The sequence below is a fragment of the Serinus canaria genome, chromosome 1A (assembly GCF_022539315.1).
Source record: "Serinus canaria isolate serCan28SL12 chromosome 1A, serCan2020, whole genome shotgun sequence".
In the NCBI taxonomy this organism is placed as follows: domain Eukaryota; kingdom Metazoa; phylum Chordata; class Aves; order Passeriformes; family Fringillidae; genus Serinus; species Serinus canaria.
The window spans coordinates 51,793,343-51,816,131 of NC_066314.1; the positions used below are offsets into that span (position 1 = coordinate 51,793,343).

The 22,789-nt window shown below is 43.3% G+C and overlaps 2 protein-coding genes across 3 annotated transcripts in view; one reads left to right on the plus strand and one right to left on the minus strand.

The window, feature by feature from the left end:
- The window catches only part of SYN3 (synapsin III), a 188,942-nt gene extending 183,521 nt beyond the window's left edge, over positions 1-5,421 (plus strand). For both annotated transcript variants that reach the window (XM_009086430.4, XM_050970016.1), the window contains exon 14: positions 931-5,421. In XM_009086430.4, the coding sequence (XP_009084678.1) occupies positions 931-1,063 (133 nt within the window). In that variant the 3' untranslated portion in view covers positions 1,064-5,421. The remainder of the gene's footprint in view (positions 1-930) is intronic.
- Positions 5,422-6,581: 1,160 nt separating this feature from the next.
- FBXO7 (F-box protein 7) lies at positions 6,582-19,150 on the minus strand. Its single transcript, XM_030238515.2, has 9 exons — positions 18,829-19,150; positions 17,216-17,510; positions 16,035-16,259; positions 14,578-14,719; positions 14,036-14,119; positions 12,970-13,062; positions 8,406-8,582; positions 7,699-7,736; positions 6,582-7,318 (listed from the first exon to the last, which is right to left on the minus strand). The coding sequence occupies exons 1-9, from the start codon at positions 18,948-18,950 to the stop codon at positions 6,914-6,916; spliced, it is 1,581 nt and encodes a 526-aa protein (XP_030094375.1). The 5' UTR covers positions 18,951-19,150; the 3' UTR covers positions 6,582-6,913.
- Between the last annotated feature and the right edge of the window lie 3,639 nt (positions 19,151-22,789).

The window sequence follows — 22,789 nt, forward strand, 5'->3', positions numbered from 1 at the left end:
AGCAGCTTTTGCTGTCACCCTTTGTCGAGAATATCTAGCTGGCACCATGGCAGGAAAACTGACCAAAAAAAGGTCTGATGCTGACAAGAAGTTAACAGAAGCAAATTTGTATGAACAGGCCAGAATAAAACATAGGCTAGGAATAAGAAGACAATTTCAGAGAAGCAGAGGAGTGATGTTCTAGAACAGGCTTTCAGTGATCATGCTTACACAAGCAAGGCAAACTAAAAGAGGTGTACTTAAGGATCAAAATGTTGGTGCTAAGGATGCAGTCACCACAATATATACATTTCAGATACTTTTTCCAGTCTAGTTTTGTGCTGGATACCTATTACTGATCAGGAGAAACTAAGCATGGTAGCAGGGAAAATTGGGACATTTACTTCAAAAGCACATCCTGATCTGAACTTGTCCACTAGCAGATACACAGCCAGCAGGAGCAGTGGGGTCAACCCAAAAATCTGCATTAGAGAGTTGACAGAGCAGGAAACAGCTCTGGAAACAGCAGGAAACATTGCAGGGGATCTGGATATCAACTTACCCAGCCTCTTGGGCTCTCACAGCTGAAAGGCCTAGACCATCATTCCTGGTAAGGCTGATGAAAGATAGGTGACCCCTAATATTAATCTCTTCTTCTGTATTAGTAGTGAAATTACTTCAGTGTGTCTCACAACAGCCTCACCAAATGGCAACTGCATACTTCTAGTTAGATGTTTTCATGAACACTTACCAGTTTGGACTGAGCCACTTGCCTATGCCTCATTCTGTCTCACCTCCCCCATTCCTGGATGTCTTAGCACATGGATATTTTCCATGCCAGCCTATCCTTTTATCCTAGCATTTGTTTTTGTGATGAAACACAAAGCATGAGTAATCAGCTTTGGATTCCCACCTTCTCCTGCTGAGACTGAACTCGTTTTTCCCTTTCAGCAAATCGCAGTCCCTGACAAACAACTTCAGCATATCTGAGTCATCTCAGCGAGGAAATGCCACTGAAGATGAAGCAAAAGCTGAGACCATCCGCAACCTGAGGAAATCATTTGCTAGCCTGTTTTCTGATTAACAGTCCTGCAGCTGGATCTGTGCTTTTGTCAGCCCTCACTCTACATTATGTCATACCTGATGTCATCCTGGAATACACTCAGTGAACCCAGCGATTTACAACTAACACCTGGGTAAAGGGAATTTAGAGATCTATAGTTGTTTTAATACAAAGAAAATATTCAAATAACCATCTGAAAAGTGACTGTATAAAAGTGTCACCATTTCATTGGGTTTTGTGCATAATCAGAATCATATCTGTTCAAATGACTGAGTTGTAAAGCAAATTTTACTCTTGCTAACCCCTGTGGAGTTAACACAGCTATGACAGTGAAAACTAGGTTTTATTTTAATTTGTATATAGTCATTCCCATTACTGAATTCTTGTACGAATTGTAAGATCAAGCTTGATTTTGTAAGATCAAGCTAAAAAAAAATTAGGCTTCTTTCAGAAACACACATGCAAAGGGAGAATCAAGAATAAGTATCCATTGACTGACAAAGTGAGCATGCTTGAGCATCCAGTGAACGGTGGAATTTCATTATAGAAACTTCATAAAAGGTCACTTTTCAGAGCAAAACTACGTTCAAGATCAATACGGTACCAGGCATCAGTAAGCACCAAAGATCACTCAAGCAGGGCAGCCAGAAGGTCTGCTGCTTTATTCCAGATCATTCTGCTCATAGCAGATAAAACATCTGTTTCATGCCTTGAATTTATGTACTCTGTGTGTGATTCCCAAGGTCTGAGAGAAAAATGTCATGTTCTAACCCTGTACCCTTAGTTCAAAAATAACCTAAGAAATGGGTCTTCCACACAAAAAAAACTCTTCTTCCCCTGCCCCCGAAAACACCAGAGTTCACACTCACAGTTCACACAAATTCCAGACAAAACCCAGCTAAACTCCAAGCACTTTGGTGATTTGGTCACATCTGGCTGTGTGTCCCTCAGGAGCATGCTTAATTAATAGCAGATCTGATGAAGTGCACATAGTTGTGTGCTGAGTGTTCCATAATACTGAATGGACAGAGAGATGGAATGAAATCCTGTCTCCCGCCTTGAATTCCTACTGACTTTGCTGGGGTGAATGCAAAATGAATGCAAGGTGACAAACTTACAACAGAACTGGAAAGTTATATTTCACAAAAAAGATGACCTGGGTCCTTACTGAAGACACCAAGCCACAGGAGGGCATGTATGGAATTGTCCCAAGCCGTAACAATCAGTATTAGTTCTCCCTGACATTCTCAAGAATTATTCTTCCAGAGAAGACAGAGATATGCTGATGTGCTTTTCTTCTAATTTTGCAACACTGAAAGAAGCTGTGTCTGTGTACATATACTGGAACTGGGACCTGACAAAGCTGTTTTCATGACTGAAAAAACTCATCCTAGGTAAATCCATGTATTTATAGCTATTTTATACCAGCTGAGATCCTACCCCTTGCACCCTGAGAGGTCTGTTTGGAACACACCTAATGCAGGTGCCAGTCCTCATCCCGCCTCCTTGACATGCAGCTTTGAGGCCAGACTTGGCTTTGTGCTTCCCTTGGCAACTTCACCGTGATGGTACGAAGGAATGCCCAGGGATGTCAGTAAGTAAAAAAAATATTTGAGCCCAGATCTTTGCTGTCACTTAATAAAGGACATCCCCAAAGCAGCAAAAGCAACAGCTGCATTAGCCATCTTGGATCTTATGATTCACTGGTGAAAATAAAGCCAAACAAGGAAATCCTTCCTGCATAGCTCTGTAATGAACATCTAAATCCAATGAAGTCATCTGGACCTTGTATGACCTACCCCTGAGCAGGCCTTTGCACATATAATGGCAAGTAACAGCAAAGCTTTTCCAGATTGGAAGTCCCTCAAGAGACTCATCTGGATCAATGATTTATACCTCAAGTTCAGCATTACAGAGCCACCTTATTCTCTGATGGTTTGTCTTCTGTTTTGTTTTGTTTTCCTCAGCTCTGTGCTGCCCTTTGGGTTTTGATAAGCAGTTTACCATGTAGCATCATAAATATATGTCATCATCTGAGGAAAAAAAAAAACTCAGTCCCTGCTGTGTTATCTCCAGGAGCAATAAAAGACTGAGAAAAGGCCTTGAGCAAGCAGTGTCCCACTGGCAAGAGAAGCAGATTAACAGGCTTCACTATATGGAGAAGAGGATTTCCTTCTGTAACACTTGCCTCAGCATGGTTTATGCCTTTCCATTCTGAATGGTCACCAGAGATGCAGAGACAGAAATGAAAGATTATTGCAGGAATCCTCAATTGCTTTATCCCCTGAAATTTCATGATTCCCTCACCAATAGAACATATATAAAAAAGGAATGGTGACTAGTATGACATGGCCCTGTAAATCGACAGCAGTTCATCGCTGAAAGTGCAACAGCTGGGTCATTTGCTGAGGCTGCATTTGAACGCACCAGGGCTGTCCTCTGACAAACTACAGGAACAGGACAGCACTGTCAGCTTTCATACCCAGTAGTGATCAATCTCTTCATTTGCCTACAGCTCCCAGCTGTCACCTTTCAAGGGACAAGCAAACAGAATTGCATCTCACCGCCTAGCTTTAAGTTGCAACATCAAGTACAAACAACAGGCACTCTCAGCTTAATTTAGTTAGTCCATAGCTCCTGAAAAAGCACCTTCAGGTCTATTCACAGAAGTGCTTTAAAACACTGAGTTGATTTCTAAAGTTGGAATGATGAAAATCTGTTGATGTAACTGTCCCAACAGTACACTTCCCATCTACAGCTATGATGCTCACATACTAGATGTGCTAGCAGGAGATTCACAAATGCATCATTCCATCTTCAAGTTATCACCTTTGATGCTGGCTTTCTACTCCAAAATCCCTACCCTCTAGAAAAAGAGAAGAGAGAATACAAGGGGTATTCTTTTATATGGATGGGAAACAACAGTACACCCAAGAGGCATTCAGGTACCTAAATATAACAGCAGGGACAGTAAGAAAACAAAAGAAAAACTGGTAAAGAGAAGCTACATTTAAATCACAAGTCCCATAGCACACCTTGGGATCTTTCTCACACAGATGTGAACACTGAGCACCCGGTCAAAGCTTCTTTTTGTCCTATTTGCTTTAAGTTTCTTCACAAAGAAGCCAGGGAACATGAGGAGGTCCAGCCCAAGAAGAAGCTGAGACACAGCTACGACACTAAATCACATCCACCACCTGGAAAATTAGTTTACGTTTTGCTGTTTAGCTACAAACTGAAGAACACCTTGACTTTCTTGTCATAGCTAGGTGTGGTATTTCAAGAGGAATGGAACACACATTCCCAGGGAAGCTAAGGTCCAGCAGAACAGCAGTCCTGCTTATAAAATACCACTTGTAAATGCATTGGTAATTTACAGTCTTCCACTAATCACAAGCAGGTACGTAAGACCTTACACTTTGCATATGGCTCAGTTGCTTCATCTGGTTGGCCTGAGGTTTTACAATTAAGATAAAACAATACATAGAACAGCCAAGGATAATAGTTCCTTATTTCCAAGTGACTGAGTAGCAAACTTTACAGTGCTAGATACTGATGAATAGTACAGGTAAGGAATGCTCATCTTAAGGCATTTCATCTTTTGTGATTTCTCTTTTATCATTTGCAACAGCAATGATACACACACTTGACATAGGAGCTGGCAAATAAAAAAAGCAAGCAGCTAGTTTTCAAGTACTCCCTCTCTTTTGTCTTCTAATTTTATACTATTGGTCCTGAGATACTCACTTTATACTTTATGCCCTGTTTTATGAACAACAGGAACTCCTCTTTAAGGAACTTTACAGTTCCAGCTATGTCAGGTTTCTTAATCTTTGGTTCACAACGCCTTTACTACAATGTGAGGGACAACAAAAAAAGGGAAGGAGTATCTTTAGGTCACTGAGTGGTGTATGTGTAAAAGGGCTGAGTTCATTACTTCAAAAAGAAACTTCCATGACAAAATCCAGGATAAACTGAACCTCTGTTATCAGCCAGGATGAAGTATGACTTAATGGTTGTCTTCAGCAAAGAGGCCCAATTCCAGAGCAGCACATGGCTTGCCAGCAGGGTAAACCATGTGACTGTCATCAAGGCATTGGCAATGTGAGCACCACTGGCACCACAAAATTAACTTCTCACATACATTATGTGATCACTGTTCTTGGAAAGAGCTTGGAAAAAAAAGAAAAAGGTAAGTTACATATTATTTTATCAGTTAAAGCTCTGTAACCTTATCTGAGTATTATTTATGCACTGCTGAAGCATCATGAGGACAAAATGGTGCAAACCAATACAGTGTAGATTTAATTTTTCCTTTTTATAGTCAGTGGAATATAAAGAATTGCTGCAAACTCTAAGAGGTCTGACTATGCATTTCACTGGTGAAAATGCTTTTGGAACAAGGCAGTTCAACCACTGAAGGCCAAAATTAAAGCTAATCTTGGTAGGGAAGGAAAACTATCTCTGTGAAGAAGAAAAGGAAGAAAGAAGCAATACAACTTTTGACAGCAAAATAAAGTATTATATTTTACTTCCACTGGCAAAACTCCCTGACCTTACTAATGTCAGCTGATTTTATACAAAACGAGAAGATGAACCACTGAAATCTCATCTGAAAAAGCACATAAGAATTACTGATCAAATAGCTTGTATTTAACAGGAAATGTCATTCCATTTCCACAGCTGGAAATTCAAAAAAGTTTTAGAAAATAATATCAGTTGTCACAACAGTCATTAGTACCATTCACATTTATAGAAACACTGAGATCAATAATCTTAAAAAATACATAAGAAATTAAAAGTTCTAGCAAAGTTCAGTCATTCCAATCTTCCTTTAATTGAGCTCCAGCATCAGTTTGCAGGTCTCATCAGGAAACTTTAACAACGGTCTTGTTAGCTGCTCATTAGCTAATAAGACAACTCTTGAAAGGTGTTCATAACATGGAACTAAATGGAATTTACTGAAGTCAGAATACATTCTGCTTCTCATGTTGTTGTGATCCCATTCCCACTGTAACCAGGTCTGCCTATTTAATTCTTTAAGTATGTCAGATAGGGAGAACAGATGCATTTTCACACCACTTTTAGTTCAAACACAGTAAAAGCAGTCACATACTACAAATCCTTATTTGTAAAGTCAAGGACAAAGTCAAAAGTGTTTCTGCTGATTCTTTGTAAAATTGGTCTGCTTCTGCTTAGACTTCTGAGTTGCACTGTGGCATGACTTTACTCAATTGTTTGTAAAATGAATTAATTTGTGTTCTAGTATTTCCATTGTAAAGAAAAACCCTTTGCTGTATTCTTTGTGCATTAAGTAACAATACAATAACACTTTTTACCTAATATAATATTAAAGGAAAAAGGAAACACCTTTAAAAATTACCATGAACACACATCCACCATAACAGCAGCAGTATCCTGTTCTATGTGGTAGCTTTTTTGTTAATAAAGATTATTAATTAGCTGGGTAGATTTTAAACAAAACCTTTCACCCTGGCAATGCAGTAAAACTCTTCAAATAAGACAGACAAGTAGAGGGTTTGTATTTAAAGTGCTCTTTATCTGATGCAGTAAGGATTTGGCTGTTATTCTGGTCTCTAAGTAGCACTTCACAGAGATTAAAGGCAAGGAGAGGGGGCAGCAGAACAAACTGCTCCAAGTTGTAGCTCTTTGAGGAACAGACCTTAAGTGCCAGGTGATACAGCACTACCAGAGCACAAAACAAACCCAGCCTCTGCGGTTGCGACATCACCATGCACACATGTTCTTGACACAATCTGAAGGCAGATGTTAGTGCCTGGAATTTGCAATCTCCTACAGTTAGAAAGCAAGCTCAGCAACTACAAAACTCCCTGCAGGAAAAAGCAGCAATCAAATGAATGCACGGCGAATGTCCATGGGGCGGCCCCGGCTGGGTCGAGGTGGAAACCTGTCACTGGGACCAACTCGTCCTGGAAGCGTAGGGTTTGCTCCAGGCAGGGAGCCAATGGGGTCAAAATGTGGTCTGAATGGAGGAAACTGACCTGGTGCTTCTCCCTGGCCAGGAATGAGTGAGTTAATTGGATCTCCAACATATGGAAGTGTTGGTCTCTCATCATATTCTCCCCCAATGATCATTGGGGGATAGATTGGATTTGATGGGAATGGGTTGGGGGGAAAGGGATTAGGATAGAATGGGTTGGGATGAAAGGGGATTGGATGAGGTATAGGGGGCAGAAGCATCATGTGCCTCCATCTCAGAGCTTCCTTCTTCTGCTTCAACTTTTTCTTGTATAGCTGCAGACAGAAAAAAAAAAAGCATTTTAAACTTTTAAACTTTTAAAACATTAAACTCTCTAAGTGTTCCAGCTTCAGCAACTACATTCAGTTTTACAGCACTTCACAAAAAAGTGCTCCTCACCGGTCTGAAAACTGAGAGCAGAAATTCCCCTGCCCACCAAAGACCGGGCACAGCGCCCCTGGAAGATCTCTAACCCCCATGGAGCATGCACCACGTAACTTATTGATGTTCCTTTCTGCTAGTCTGACCAACATGCACACACAGAATACCACACTTCTAAGCTAAACTTTAACTCAAAGTTACTGCCTCCCAAAGTCTATACTTAATTCTCAAACTAAAATTGATCTCAGAGAGATTATATAAAAAAGTCACCTACTTCTTTCCAATCTGTGTCACGAGGCCTTGCAATAGGATCTAAAAAAAGAAGCAAAGCATTAAGAAAAGCAACAGATCTTGTGCCACAGATACCTGCAGATTGTCAGAATTCAAAGAATAATCAAGATATGCAAAACACTTTTGGTCAATACAACTTTTTCTAAAGATAATGTATTTTGAAAAATATAAAGCTCCAGATCCATTTGATAGGTAATCTACTTGCACACCCATTCCATGTAAAGCACAATCTCCAAATGTTATTAAATACAGAAATCCCAGAAACATTGTCTCCGCCTTCGCCTTCTGACAGCACTTCCCTTGATTACCTTTGTTTCTTAACTATCTTGTGAGAAATTGAAGCAGGAATATAATCTTCCCTCCACTTCCTAATATCTGCAGTACCCAATACACCAAGGTAGCAAAGGAAACAGATGAAAACAAGGAAAGCCTGCACCACAATGGAATGAACCATGTGGAGCATCAGTAATAGCTCAGAAGATTGCCAACGATTTCCCTTGGTAGAAAACTCTGCATCCCCCTGAATCACACGTGACCAACTGTACTGATTAGTATCAGAAACAACTGCATTTACTCACAGGGCTTCAATATCATTATTGGTTGGCTGAGCAGCTTCTTATCAAAAGCTGTCAGAACGAACCCCTCAGTTAACATGAGAATATAATGAGAAAAAGATGTGCTTATCATTACCTCGGAAATCCCGCAGATACATAAACCTCCAGAGAAGCTGGTCATTGGAAGCTGTGTAGAGATCACGACAAACAGTGGAGAGAGAGATGAGGGAACGCACATCGAGAAGTCTGAAAATCCGAAGCTTGAGCTCAAGAGGAAGGACCACTAACCCAAACACATCTGGCAAGTTCAAAGCTACAGAAAGGAGAAAGAAAGTTCAGAAAATATACAGTAAACTCGACATCACTTAGGTAGTGCTTCTATCTCCAAAAACCCTAAAAGAAAGAAAAAACATTATAATCTTTCCCTTACATCCTTTCCTTTTGATGCCTGAGTTACACTGTGGTATTGTCCACAAGGGTCCCAGGATGAGGGAAGAGATGAGAAAGTTGACTCCATGTATCAGAAAGCTTGATTTATTATTTTATGATAGATAATATATTAAAACTATACTAAAAGAATAGAAGGAAGGATTTCACTAGAAAGCTTAGCTAAGAATAGAAAAGGAACGAATAACAAAGGCTTGTCTCTGCCCGAGACTGTCTGGGCAGGTGAACTGTGATTGGCCCTTAATTGGAAACAACCAGATGAGACCAATCACAGATTCCCCCTGTTGCATTCCACAGTAGCAGATAAGAATTGTTTACAGTTTGTTCCTGAGGCCTCTCAGCTTCTCAGGAGGAAAAAATCCTAACGAAAGGATTTTTCATAGAACATGTCGGCGACATCTCACCCTTTTTATTTTAAATAAATTAAAAAGAAAAGTGTTTGCAATTTCATCTGCTGGGCCAAGCAGAGGAAAGAACAAACATCTGAGAGGCTTAGTGTTGCCAATCAAAACATCAATCAAGTGCTGGTGTGGAACCATCAGGGAAACCTGCAAAACACCAAATTCCATCACATCACCAAAACAATCTTAAGATATAAGAAAAAGCAAAAACAATGCAAAGAAAGTTCATTGCTTCAAGTCCAAACAGCTGAGTTTCAGGAAAAAGTCCAAACTGAAGATGCTCCTCTTTGACATTGCTGAAAGTGCCTTTTTGTCCTGTAACAGGCTTGCAAAATTTTTGCTTTTCTATGCTTTTTGAGCTGCTAGCTCTTTCAACTCTTTTTATTTAATTTTTTTTTTTTTTTTTTTAATCAGAAAGAGCAGCAGCAGAGAGGAGCCACTGAGGCCCTGGCCCTCGTGGAAGGAACAGGGATCCCAGACCTGGCTCACAGAACGGTGGCCCAGGTCCTGACAGAAGGATCAGGGATCCCAGACCTGGCTCACGGAACGGTGGCCCAGGTCCTGACGGGGGAAGCAAAGCCCCCAAACCCAACAGGTGCTGGCCGGGCAGAGGCCCTGGCCCAGGGAACCGAGCCAAACGGCCCAGACCCAGCCTGGGCAGTAGGCTCTGTGTTCTCTCAACCCGGCACCCTGCTGCCAATGCCTGGGCAGCACGAGTGACCGAATGCTTCATTCCCTCTGAACCGGTACAGACCAGCAGCTGGGGAAGAGAAGCTTTCCCGAGAAACTTCATCTCAGGTCGGGGGATATTTTTTCCCCACAGCCAGTGCGCGATGCTCACTTTCCACTGTTTCTCCTGCCTCTGCAACGCAAATGCAAAAGGTGTTCTTCCTTTCTGCCCCTCGGTACCACCCCCACCAGGCTGGGGACCAGAGGCAGAAGGCTCAGGAGCCGCTGGGGCGCGCAGGGGGAGTCAGGCATTCCAACCCCAGCGGGAACATCCGAACCAAACCCAAATCGGCCCATGAAAAACACTGAGTTTGAAAGCAGGCAGACGGGCTGAGCCTGCAATCAGCTGTCGAGCCACAACGCCCCCTGGGAGGGGCAGGCTGGCATCCCCTTCCCCTCTCCCAGCTCCCCCCCGCGGGGGCAGCCTCGGGACATCCCGAAAAGCTCGGGGGGGAATCCAGGCTGATCGCAGGCGCTGCTGTGGTCGCCGCGGGGAGCGGCGGGGCCACGGACGGCTCCGATGATGGTTCCGCTTGGTGGTTCTCAACCTCAGCCTCCTCCACCGGCGTGGCAGGCGAAGGCGAGGCTGCCGCGGTCGGAGCCCTCACGGGCTCTGCTGCAGGGTCGGACGTGGGAGGGACTGACGCGGGTGGCGTGGGATCGACCCCCGCCGGCACCGCTGTGAACGCAATTGCCGGCTGCGACGCAGAAGGGACGGGGCTGCAGGTCCCGATTCCGGGACGGGCTGCTGTCGATCATCGCTACTGTCGAGTGTGTCGCCTAGCAACTCGGGCGAAGCTGTGGGAGGCGGTGCTTCTGGCCAAGGGAACACCGACAAACTCTGCTGGAGGCGACGGGTCCGGTCCAGCTGTGAGCGGGCCCGCGGGAGGGGCCGTGGGGACTGGCACCTCCCGTGGGGCGGGCTGGGGTGGGGCCCGCGGCTCCAGCTCGCGTGACAGAGCCAACTCACCTCCTCCCTGAGAGCAACGAGAAGGGGGAAGAGGCTCCATTGGAGCATGCTCCAAAGGCGCAGAAAAAAATCTTTTCTTCTGCTGTTGGCAAAGCTTCGTCCCCCCACTCCGATTCCGGGGGGCTGGGAACATGCAGGCCATGGTTTTGCACAGGTTCCTCTCTTGCCAGCTCCAGCGAGAAGGGAGCCATACCTCGGCCATCCGCAATCCACTGATAAGCAGATGCTTTCCGTTTCAAAACTGGGAAGAGAGTTTTGAATGAACGATAAACCCAAGGAAATCCAAGTCCCTGGTAACAAAGGTCTCGGATAATTAATTCCATGCCTTCCCATATGTATGAATCAAGGGCATACAGCACATCAGTGAAAAAACCATGGTGCTTTGCCCATCTGAAAAACTCATAGAAACGTCTCTTCACCATAGGAATTCTGTCCTCATGACCCCATTTTTGCCAGAGGCCAGTAAGTTTCTCCTCTGAGGGAGAGAATGGAACCTCCGCCACCGTAGGCACCCTTGTCCACATCCGAATCTGCCTTGCACAAAGGGAAGCATTTTCAGGAAGGGAAGAGTTGACAGTACCTTGTGACAGTGTCCTCTGGGCTACAGCAGGCTGCTCTGTGCTGCGAAGACTCCCGGACATCTTGTCTTGGAGACTTTTCAAAAGCTTCTCTCTGTGGCCAGCCTTGGCTGTGAACTCTGTCCAATTTCAGGATCTTCGGTTCTTCAGCTCCTGGCTAGAAGCCACTTCTGTGGTCACTTGTGTAGGTGACCATCAATGCCAAACACTCGGGGTTTACCCAAATGTAGCAATGCTCCTCTGGGCTTAGCAAATGAAGAATTCTTCTTCACTCAGGGTCCAATTGTGGTGATTTCTTCACTCGAGGCACCATCTGTCAGTTCTGTCCTCGGTGTTCACCTTTCGTGGTGATGTCCCTTTTTTCACTTGGGGATCACCATTTGTGGTATTGGCCACAAGGGTCCCAGGATGAGGGAAGAGACGAGAAAGTTGACTCCATGTATCAGAAAGCTTGATTTATTATTTTATGATAGATAATATATTAAAACTATACTAAAAGAATAGAAGGAAGGATTTCACTAGAAGGCTTAGCTAAGAATAGAAAAGAAATGAATAACAAAGGCTCGTGTCTGACCGAGACTGTCTGGGCAGGTGAACTGTGATTGGCCCTTAATTGGAAGCAAGCAGATGAGACCAATCACAGATTCCCCCTGTTGCATTCCACAGCAGCAGATAAGAATTGTTTACAGTTTTTCCTAAGGCCTCTCAGCTTCTCAGGAGGGAAAAATCCTAACGAAAGGATTTTTCATAAAACACGTTGGTAACATTACACCACTTTTCTGAGCAACTATTGTGATGTGACTCCTTGCAAAACAGATCTCTTGCAACTCTAATTACATTTAAGAGGTGCACAAAATAGGGCAAATGGCACTTTATACTCAGCACCACACCTAAGAAACATTCAACACCAAATTATGCTTATAGGCTACAGAGCTAAGGAACAAGTAAAGGAAAAAAAGACTTGCCCAATTTCATGACCCTGCAAAAAAACACAAATATAGAGCGCATGCTTCACATAAAATCTTCATGCACTGAAGTCTAGAGGGAATTCCATTGTCTTCAGAATACAAAGCTGAGACTTTATGGCAGTAAGTATGCAGAGAAAGCCTGGCTTCCTACTGCTTCACAAACACCAACCTGGGTTACTTCCTACCATCCTTTCCAAGCCCTCAATGACCAGTTCCTAGTAAGATCATTCCTGAGGACTTCCAAACATGATGCTAAATAAATGTTTCTGTTTTGACAAAGAAATAGATCAAAACTACAGAACTACTGCTACAAATTATTGTGGTAGGATTTCCTCATCATTATGCATGGAAAACAGCCACTCTATTTCCATCTTTGAAGTGAGACTAGAGCAATCAAAAATTAAAACCAGAATTATATTAACATTTTCAGAGTTACAAAGATTATTATGATTTCTTTAGCATGTATATTTTACTTTATGCTTACTGTTTATATGCCTATCACTGAACAGCTGTTTCTAACACTCTTCCTTCAAGGCTTTAGATTGACTCCCGTCCTTCCATCCTCAAAAATTAACTACCATCTTTAATTGTAAACATTTTCTCTCACCTTGTCGTGCAGCAGCTAGGAGAGAGTAAACCAGCTGATCTTTAAACAGACGGGACAATTTCTGAAGGTCTTTGTAAACACCTGCAACCTTCTCTATCAAAGAAGAGAGGGAAAAAGTTTAACTTCAAAAGGTTATAATGCAACAATTATATAAGAATTACAGTTTTCTTATTAGCACAAATTTATTCTGCTTGTGATCTTGATAGGAGCAGCTCTGCAGCTAGAGTGTAATAATCCTGCAACAAGTCAGTCATTGAAAAACTAGAAACCATGATTGGGCTAAGCTTTCCCTTCAGCCTTAGAAGGCACAGTTAAGGGAAAGACTTGAGTTCTCTGGAAACAAACTGACTCTTAAGCTGTCAGAGCTTCCTTTGTCAGAATTCAAAGCTCCTGCCTAACATAGATCTATGTTCTAAGAGCCTGCACCCTTCATTTCTCTGACAGAAGTATTCTTCCACTCTGTTCTCTAAAGAAAGAAGAGCAAGAAGACTTTAGTGTTATACTGGACACATTTCAGCACTCAGTTAGTTCTTCTACAACCTTTCAATTAGACTTGTATATTGGGGACTACACACAACATAGGAAATTGAGTCAGCCTGGACTGCCAGTAAAGCAACTCATATCCTCCAGAGAATATAAGGATGGTCAGGTTTGTGGTCACAAGGATCTGCCCTTCTCTCCTCCCTCAACTTAGTTTCCACTCTAATTTTGGCACTCTGGAGAAACCTATGTGGACAGCACATGTTTTCTGACAAAAAGAATTTAACAACTACAGTACCACAACAAGAGTGTAGGTACCAGCCTCTGAAGCCCTGAGCTGCAGCTTTGCAAGGTTCTTTCCTTACATTGTTAATCCAAGAAATACAATTTGTTCTAACAACAAAGCGTGAGTAAATGCCTACACTCTGAAAACCTTTAACTAAGAAGTTATGACTAACCTAAATGGTAACCTTTAATTCTTTTTTGCTATTCTGTACCTATTTGGTGCTCTACTAAAGCATATTCTTACTCAGTGTCCCTTCTTTACATTTCAGTTTACTACTATGAGATCATAGCTCAGGCATACCTGGGTCCTGAAAGCAAACAAAGGATGATGGCAGTAGCTGGATTCTCTTAACACTTCTAATCTCTTCATTGATTTTTAATGTTGCTACAAATAAAAGAAAGAAAGACATTTAAAAATTTAAAACAGAGAGAGACAACAAAGACCACTTCATTACTTAAGTAATACATAGTCTGGAAGTTTTAAGTCTTGCAAAAAACATAAAAGAAGCCATAACATTGTAGCTGAAGCAAATCTACTTCCTTCATGTCTGGCAATGTGTACCAAAGTTCCTATGAAATGAAACAACAAACATTTCTACAATATTGCAATGAAAAGGCCAGCTGAAACTCCTAAGGATTAACCTCTTACAACAAGAGGGAAAAACCAGTCAACGCAGAGACTGGAAAACAGTATTCAGTATCAAGAAGTGGCATCTTCTGCACCTCAGCAACCCAAGTAATAAAGGTGCAGTTCAAAAGACACAAAAGCACACTAAAGTTCTCTTCCTAAACAATGGTGACACTTAGGAATGTGCATCCAGGATGAAAACCTGACTGACTTACCATTAATAGCAATAAGATCTCCCAGAGGCACACAAGTCAAACCAGCAGAACCTTCTCCACAAAGGGGATGTGTGTACTGTAGCTTATAAACACCATTCCCTCTCCATTTCTCTGGCATGGAGACTGCCTTGGCTTCTATACCCTACAAATGTAAAGGGATTACAAACATACTGTCATACTTTTGCAACATACCAATGCTGAGGGGTGAGAAAAGGATCAGAAGTTAGGAAATGGCAGAATGATGCTTGCAATTCAACCCTTAGATCAGTCCTAATGACAGTAATTGTGAGTATGTATGATTATACACATTTTACCCAAAACTTACAGCAAATCTAAGTTCAGTAATTTTGTCCTGATAGAAACAGACATTCAGTGAACACTCACACCTCTTTCTTTGAGACACATACTTCATTCTGTCATCCATTCCAGCATTCTGACAACTCCTGCACATAATTAATTTGCTGCTCAAAAAAAAAAATCTATTGCACCTTTTCTGTGAACTTAAAGTATTTGATGGGGCTTTAAGAATGATAGTTTGAAGTTAATTAGAAAACCTGACTCAACTAACAGGTTTGCTTTCAATTTCAGTATGAAACTCTTCATATGTATTATCAGAGTTGGATACAATATAACCACAACCAGAAGTAGGTTCTTTGTTTCTTCTTAAATCTGCACAGCATTCATCTTCCCTACCTCCAAGCCTGGTCACTGCCATAAACTTTATTCACAGTGGCAAATGTATTCTTTACATAGTATTTCAAATTATGGTAATTCAATGAACTCAGCAGATTTATTAAATTGGTATTGGTCAACCAGAAACCCACATGTGCTTAGTCAGCCTCACTGCAAGAAAAAAGATGAGAATTTAAACACCTTACTGAGACCAAATATTTTTCTCCATGTTCAGCCATGTATTAGTAAACAGAAAATGCAAATGTAAAGGGGAAAAGTGAATCCATACATTGTACAGATATACTGCCATAGGTACCTGAGCATGATACCTCTAAAGATTAGTAAAACCAAAGCCAAACTTGATACTAAGTTGAATATGGAATTAGAGACATTTATTTTGGCAGACCTAGACCTCATTAAGCACCATTTGACAGGATATCAGTGAGATGATACCGACACTTAAGGCAGTATTTTGGGGAAGCGCCACAATCTAAGCACATTTTCACATGCTCTATAGTAAAAGGCAGAAGCAGGAGGTTCAGCTGGGTCCTAGTGAGACTGAGGACCAACAGAAACACAAGGACAGGACTCTTCTTCCACATCTAAAAGCTGCTCCAGTCTTCAGCCTGAAGACTTTCTGGGAATTTTGAGAAGCTGATCCTTCAGCAGTCCCTACAGCCAACTGACATACAGAAAGGCAGAACCAGATCCTCAGATGTAGCTTGTATATTCCACAGCTTCCCACACTGACCCAGAAACTTCTGTTTGGTGCTGCACCTACCTACCTGAGGTACATAGCCTGTCTCCATCATGAGAAGATGAACCAGAACGACCAAGGCATCAGTGGCACTGGTACACTCAGCAGAAAGGTAGAGCATCTCTAAGGAATGGGGTGTTTCACCATCAGCAGCTTCACTGCACAGCATGGGTTCAGAGGGATAGGAACCTGTACCTTCCAGGTCAGGATCTTCTGGGACTAATCCAGAAGGAAATTCTTGGCTGGATCCTGCCTTCAGGGGAAAGCAAAGCATATATTTGTTCAGAATATTACACCTCTATATACATCAACATTATACAGCTGCTTATTCCAGCCTGATTCCCCATACAAGTTGTATGGATTCATTACACGTCCATTTTCTAGCATTCCACATGGAGACTGGGATCATATACATAGCCTTTATGGTTTTTAATCTTTATAATGCAAACCCTTCATGAAAGGGTCTGTCATTTTCTTGCATATACTAACTGAAGGCAAAGTGATCATAATGTATTAAACCTTCATCAGAATTTTTGCAACATACACAGGAATAATTTAATCACTACAGTACCACCTTTTATTTGAACTTAGCCAATATGCATGGCAAGTAACCCAAATGGCAACTTGGGCTGCCAACAAACACAACAGGCCTAAACAGTAGGGGAAAAAAAAATCAATCAATGGAGTACAGCTGTTGCCACTTGAGGAGCACTGTGGCTTCATTGTAGCTTCCTTTTTTATAAATCATGGCATGTTATTAATTAACTGACAAAACTACACTCAGACACATTATTAAATAAAAGTAGAATGAAAACTGTAAGCAGATTTACCTAAGGTAAGGGTCAGGAAAGGGGGAAAAGATAAGAGCCTGTTTTCAACACTGCCTGTTGCATTTGCCACTATCTAAAATCAGTTCCTCAAGGAGACAGCACTGAGGCAGGCAAGAAACATAATCCTAAATTCCTTAAGTGCATGTTTCAGAAAAAACATATACCCCTGTAAACCTGAAACACTCTGGCCTCTCTTCTGTGCCACAATAATATACAATGAACAGAGACAAATTTCCATTCAAATCATTGAACATGTATCAGACAAGTATAAGGAACCAAATATTCACAAGAAATTCACTCCTATATAGTACAGCAACTGACACAACAGGACACATTCCTTTTTGCCTTGTGCTGTACAGGAAAATTCTCATGTATTTACCCTCTCATCACTCTCCTGAACTTCCATCTGAGCCTTCTCATTGTTAGATTGCTCATTCTTCTCTTCTCTTGGACTGCTGGCCTGACTGTTGTTAGAGGTCAAGGTGGATGGCTCATGACCATTCTGAAGAGGGGCAGGAGTAGCAGGAGGAGGAGGTAGGCTGGGTTGTCCATCTGGCTCTTCTAGTAATAAGCATATCAAATCACCAGAAACAATCCCATATGAAGCTAAGGTCTTCTGATCCTCTGTGAGAGCATCTTTTCTGTTCAATGTTATTGAAAACGTGGTATCAGAACTGCAAAATAATTTTAAAAAGCAGTAAGGAAATATGGTTGGCTGTATCTGGATAGCCACACACTGGACATGGCAATTGGTGCTGTGGTTTAGGTGGCTTTGTGGTGACTGGTCAAAGATGGGACTTGATGATCTTGTCCAACTGTAACGATTCCATGATTCTACAATTAGAAATGCATACTCCATATGACAATAGTATTGTGCCATGGGGCTTAATCCATTATTAATTACCCATATGTTAAAGAAATAGTGAGGGGAAAAAAGATTATATGAAATTATTTCCCCCATGTTTCTCGCCAATTACATTCTAAGTTGCTGCAGCTACTTGGTAAATAAAATTTCATCTACAGAAATTGGTCATAAAACAGTTATGAAGGAAAGCAAATAAGTGTCCTTCAAAACAGAAGATACCACAGGTAGGAAAACAAGATCTAAACAAACTACTGCCTTGGATTATTAAAAAATAAACAGTGTTGAAGACTCAACCAACTTGCTTTCTCACCAAGCTAAACATTCATTTCAATGATCAGCAGGTGTCCTGTAGAATGCTAGCTGCAAATGAGTGTAATAAGATAAGACACTTCAGGCAAAAAAACCCAGAAATGAAACTAGTTAGCAGGGAAGCAACTACCCAGAAGCAGCTACAAAATACACCCACTGCAGCAAGACAAGCAGCAACTTCAGATTCCTGCTGCCCACACTGCTGTGTGAATCACCAGTGAAACAGCAGCACGTTGGACCTCATTAAAGGTTTGTGACACAAACCCTCCAGCCAGCATTAGAAAACTCTCCCCTTTTACAGGCGATTCATTTTCCTACGGAGGATGCCGTGAGTTCTTCACAGATAAAATGCTTATGAAACTTCAACCGACATTCTCCAGGAAGTCTGAGAGAAGTGTAAAACTGAGACGCTACAGCATTTTGTAACTTCAGCGCCGCACAGAAATCGCAGTCAGCTCTGACCGCGCTGCAACCCGCACTTCGCAACGGAACACTCCCGAAGTTTTGCTATACCCCTCCGCAGTACCCAGCCGGGTAGCAGCCTGCCTCCCAGGCCCTGCAGGAGTCCGGGCAGCCGGTGCCGTGGGCCGGGTAAAGCGGCCGGGCAGGGCGCTGTCAATCCCCGGGATGCGCCCCGGACCCGGACGGTGCCGCCGCAGCAGAGCCGCGCCCGCCCCGCAGGGGGCAGCACCGCGCCCGGGGCCTGTGGCAGATCTCAACCCCCGCACCGCGTAGTACGGCCCCGCCGGCCCGAGCCGCGCACGGGCGGCATCGCCTCCGCCCCGGCACCCCTCGCGATGGTTCGCTCCGCTCGCTACCTGTACCCCCAGGCTGGCAGCAGGGCCAGGCGCAGCTGCGCGCGCAGCTCCCCCAACGTTGGCTCCGCCCCGTGCACCTCCAGGGCCGCCGTTCGCTTCTGCAGCCGTACGCGGAGCTTCATGGCGGCGGCAGCGGGACGGGACGGGGCGGGGCGGGGTGGGGCGGGGGTCTCCGCGCCCACCTCACGCCCCGAGCGGGCCCCGCCGGGCAGCGGCGGCGGGGAAGGTGGCGACGGGGCGCGGGCGCAAGGGCTGCCGGGCCGGGCCGTTGTTTTGGTTGTCGCGGAACCGCCTCAGCCCGGCCCCGGCCCCGCCTCCGGGGCTCGCGGCACGCCCCCGATCGCTGTCTCTGCGTGCCACGCTGTGGCCCGGCCACGATCGATGATTGGGCGCTCGGCTGCGCGGGGGGAGGAGCCGTCCCCGCGCGCGCCGCCACAGGCGGTGCCGGAGTCGCCATTGCTGCATGAGCAGTTCCGCTACTGCTCCAGCTCCTCACAACGGCTCCATTCCTCCTTAGCCTCTTGCCCTGCCATGTATAAGGCACTGGCAGGAGTAATTCCTTCGCCCGGGCTGCCTGATGCGGCGTAGCGAGCGTGGTTGGGCCGCTGCCCTCCTCAGTGCAACATCGGGTCTGGTGATGTTCTGTAGCCAGCACTACAAGGAAGAGCCTGGCTGGTGTTAAACTGTGGTCGAGGGTGGAGATGCTCAAAGGGAAGGAAAGGCTGAAGGAGGATGCTGCCCCCGAGTGTTTAGTTTTATGAAGTAACATGTTTTTTCTAGACCAGTCTGCTAAATTGTCACCTCAGAGGTAGTGCTGCAACGCCTTTGAGCAAATAATCTCGACAAGAGTACGAAGTGATACAAACTGAAGTTTACTGGCTTCAGTTCCCCTTCACTTTTCATACTTGGAAAAAAAGCACTTCCTCACGTCTTTTATCTGGAAGTGCACACTTGCCAGGAGTATAATGTTGACTGGAGGAATAATGTAAAAAGCAAATTTTTTCCAAGTTTTCATTTAATTAATTCCATAGAATTTTTAAAAGCAGTAAATTCAGAGCTAACTTAGAACAATGGATATTCTCAGATCATCTTGGTTTTCTTTCTAACGATAAAACTTGGCTTGCATCACATTTCTCCATACAAAGAATAACACAAGAAAACTGGGGTGTTTTCGGGGAATGTAATACTAAAAAAATAAGTGAACTCACAAGACCTAGCTTACACAGCTACCACCAAGTACAACTGCTTATCAGGGCCCTAATCACATTGCATAATCCTCTAGGAACAGCCCTGTTGTCTTTTTTCAGCACCTAGGAGCCCAGCAGGAAAAAGGAGACTTGAAATTTCAAAAAGCTATTCTGGGCTGCAGGTAAATCTCCTTAATGCATCTGAACATGGTCATCCGATCAATCTCATGCAATTCTTTTTAGAGTTCGCTGTCAGAGATGTCTCAAACTGAAGGCAGCCATCCTCTGGTTTGAACATGCCAGTAAATTCCTCAGTGGAAAGGAGAGGCTTGTACTGGAGGTGATGAAAGGAAAGAGGCAGCTGAGCTGGAACACCACTTGCTGGACAAGGGATGAGCTGACTGCTCATTACAGTCAGCTTGGTGTAACTTACCACGCCAACAAGGGATTTCCTGAGAAGCTGGACCCGCCAGAGTCACTGCCCTTTTTGAAGGAGTCCTTACACAGTTATCAAATGGGGACACATCCTGAATAAACCCAGAGGAGTGTGTTGCTGCTGCAGAGGGGGATGAGAGTGGAACTGGCAGAGAAGTAGAAAGGAGAGCATGTGAGGAGCACTGTGCCTTTCAGAAATTCTTTACTCTTTCGAAGAGGGTTGAATCTGAAGTGTGTTATTCTGCTGCCTCAACGCCATTGCCATTTTCCTTTGGCCATGGATGTCCTACTCTGTTTCCTCCAGAGTTATCCCTGTCGCAGCCACCTCCTGTTACCCCACTGGCTCTATGGCAGACGTGCTGCTAGCAGCAGAACCACCTTTCTTGTAGCTTCTACAAGCTAAAGCGATTGTGTGATGTGAAGTGGTTCAGTTTCTCAGGAGCTGACTGGTCTTTATTAGGTAACCAGCTAGACCAAGTTACAAGTGAGCTTTTTTGCTGCCACTCTGTGAATTTTTCCTTTGAACTTTATGAGTCATGCTATAATATAAGGTTTAGTCACGTTTTCCACTCAATGTAAAGTTTAGACACGTTTTCCACACAGCAGGAAAACCTCCTAGGAAACAATTAGGATAAAAGGCTAAAATGTTTTCCTCAGCTTTCAAGTCTGGCAAATTTCAAATTACTCAACACCACCATTATTTCTTCCTTCACACATCATTCTAGAGGCAGGGGCTGTTATTTGATGAATTACAGATTTTCTCCACCATTTTAATTTTATCTCAGTCTGCAGGCAGGAGACTTTCGATGGCCATATATGAAGTTGACCTCTGGCTGGGAAGGGCACTTGTCAAAATACTACAGGAAACCTGTGTGCTTAGAGGCCTGAAAGAATGGTTGTGTACAGAGGAATTTTGACTTTCAGTGTAGTTAACTCTTACCAGAAAGACTGAATTATTTTTAAGTCTAGTTCATTAAGATAATACACAGTATGGTGACAAAAGAAAGCTCTTTGTCAGTAGCTTGGAATGGTTGTTGAAGACGGTTTCTCTACTCAAAGTACTTTGTTGAGGATGTTTCTTTTCCTCATGATCAGTGTGAAACACAGGCAACAGAACCTGTTTCACCAAAGCTGTAAAACCCTACTGATAGCCTTTGTGGTTGCTCTTGAGTAATTTGAAATTTAAAGCTGTAGTCCTGTTGACCAAGCCTCATGGCAGAGGAGAACTATAAAATGTAAAGGTCTCTTTGGTTCAGTTACATGCCTCATGGAAATTTTTTTTCCTGAAAGATGAGTGTGGTAATAAAGCTGTGAGCCAGTGGACCTTTTCTGTTATTTCTCTTCATGTATTTGCCACTACAAATAATGTATTTTATGATATGTATAAATTAATGCACATGTGTGTATTTATTTTGTTGTATTTTGAATGACAAGAGTCACACTGAAAGTTGTGATAAAGTGTCAGATGAGAAGGAGATGGGTATGAAGGCTGGAGTGTCACTGGGAGATGAAGTGCCAAAGTCTGAAGTGCCATTCAAGTGTGCCAGTGGAGGAGATTCAAGTGAAAGCCAGTGGAGGTAACCTCTTAAATTCTTGCAGCTTGCTGGTGGTCAGCTTTACTACTAGAAGGTATTTTAGAGCCCTTTACGCAATGCACTTTATACAGTGAGTGCGTTACACCATCTCAGGTTGGCTGTCTACAGATTACTCTTAAACAGTGTCTGAGTTTGCTCATGTGGCTCTTATCTTCTCTGTTTCTGATTAAAATCTTGATTGCATGGAGCAAAAGACCTTCCAGCAGTTTTCCTGGAGTTTGCCAGATTGCTTCAGACATTTTCAGTGGTTTTTCTTGTATTTCCATATTTTTAACAGTATCAAATTGCTGGTTGTTGTGTGCTGAGCAAAAGTATTTGAAGTGGCTAAAGTCAGAATTTGGTATCTTTTCATTAGCAGACTAAAATCACATTTCTCTGGGTGGTGAAAATAGACTCATTTTTTTCTTAGGGAGATCACTGCATCTACCTCTTGGGAATCTGACAGGACTGCAATTTGTGTGAACCCAGGGAAATGGCTGCCTAGACTGAGAGTACCTCATGCTACTGTCAGCTCCCTGAAAGGAAGGGAATGGTTGTACAAGAGGCTGGTGAGTGAGCCAAACTATATGGGCAGAAAAGCAGAGAAGAGAGCTTAGAACAGACCTATGCAAATTATGGACTCGAGTCTGAATCTGCGGAGACAAATAATGCCTGCTGCATTCCTCTTCAGTGTCTCAGTTTTTCTTACTCTTTCCCTGTGTCTTGGGAACCATCCCTCAGTTCTTAGCTGTGAGGGCAGCATAC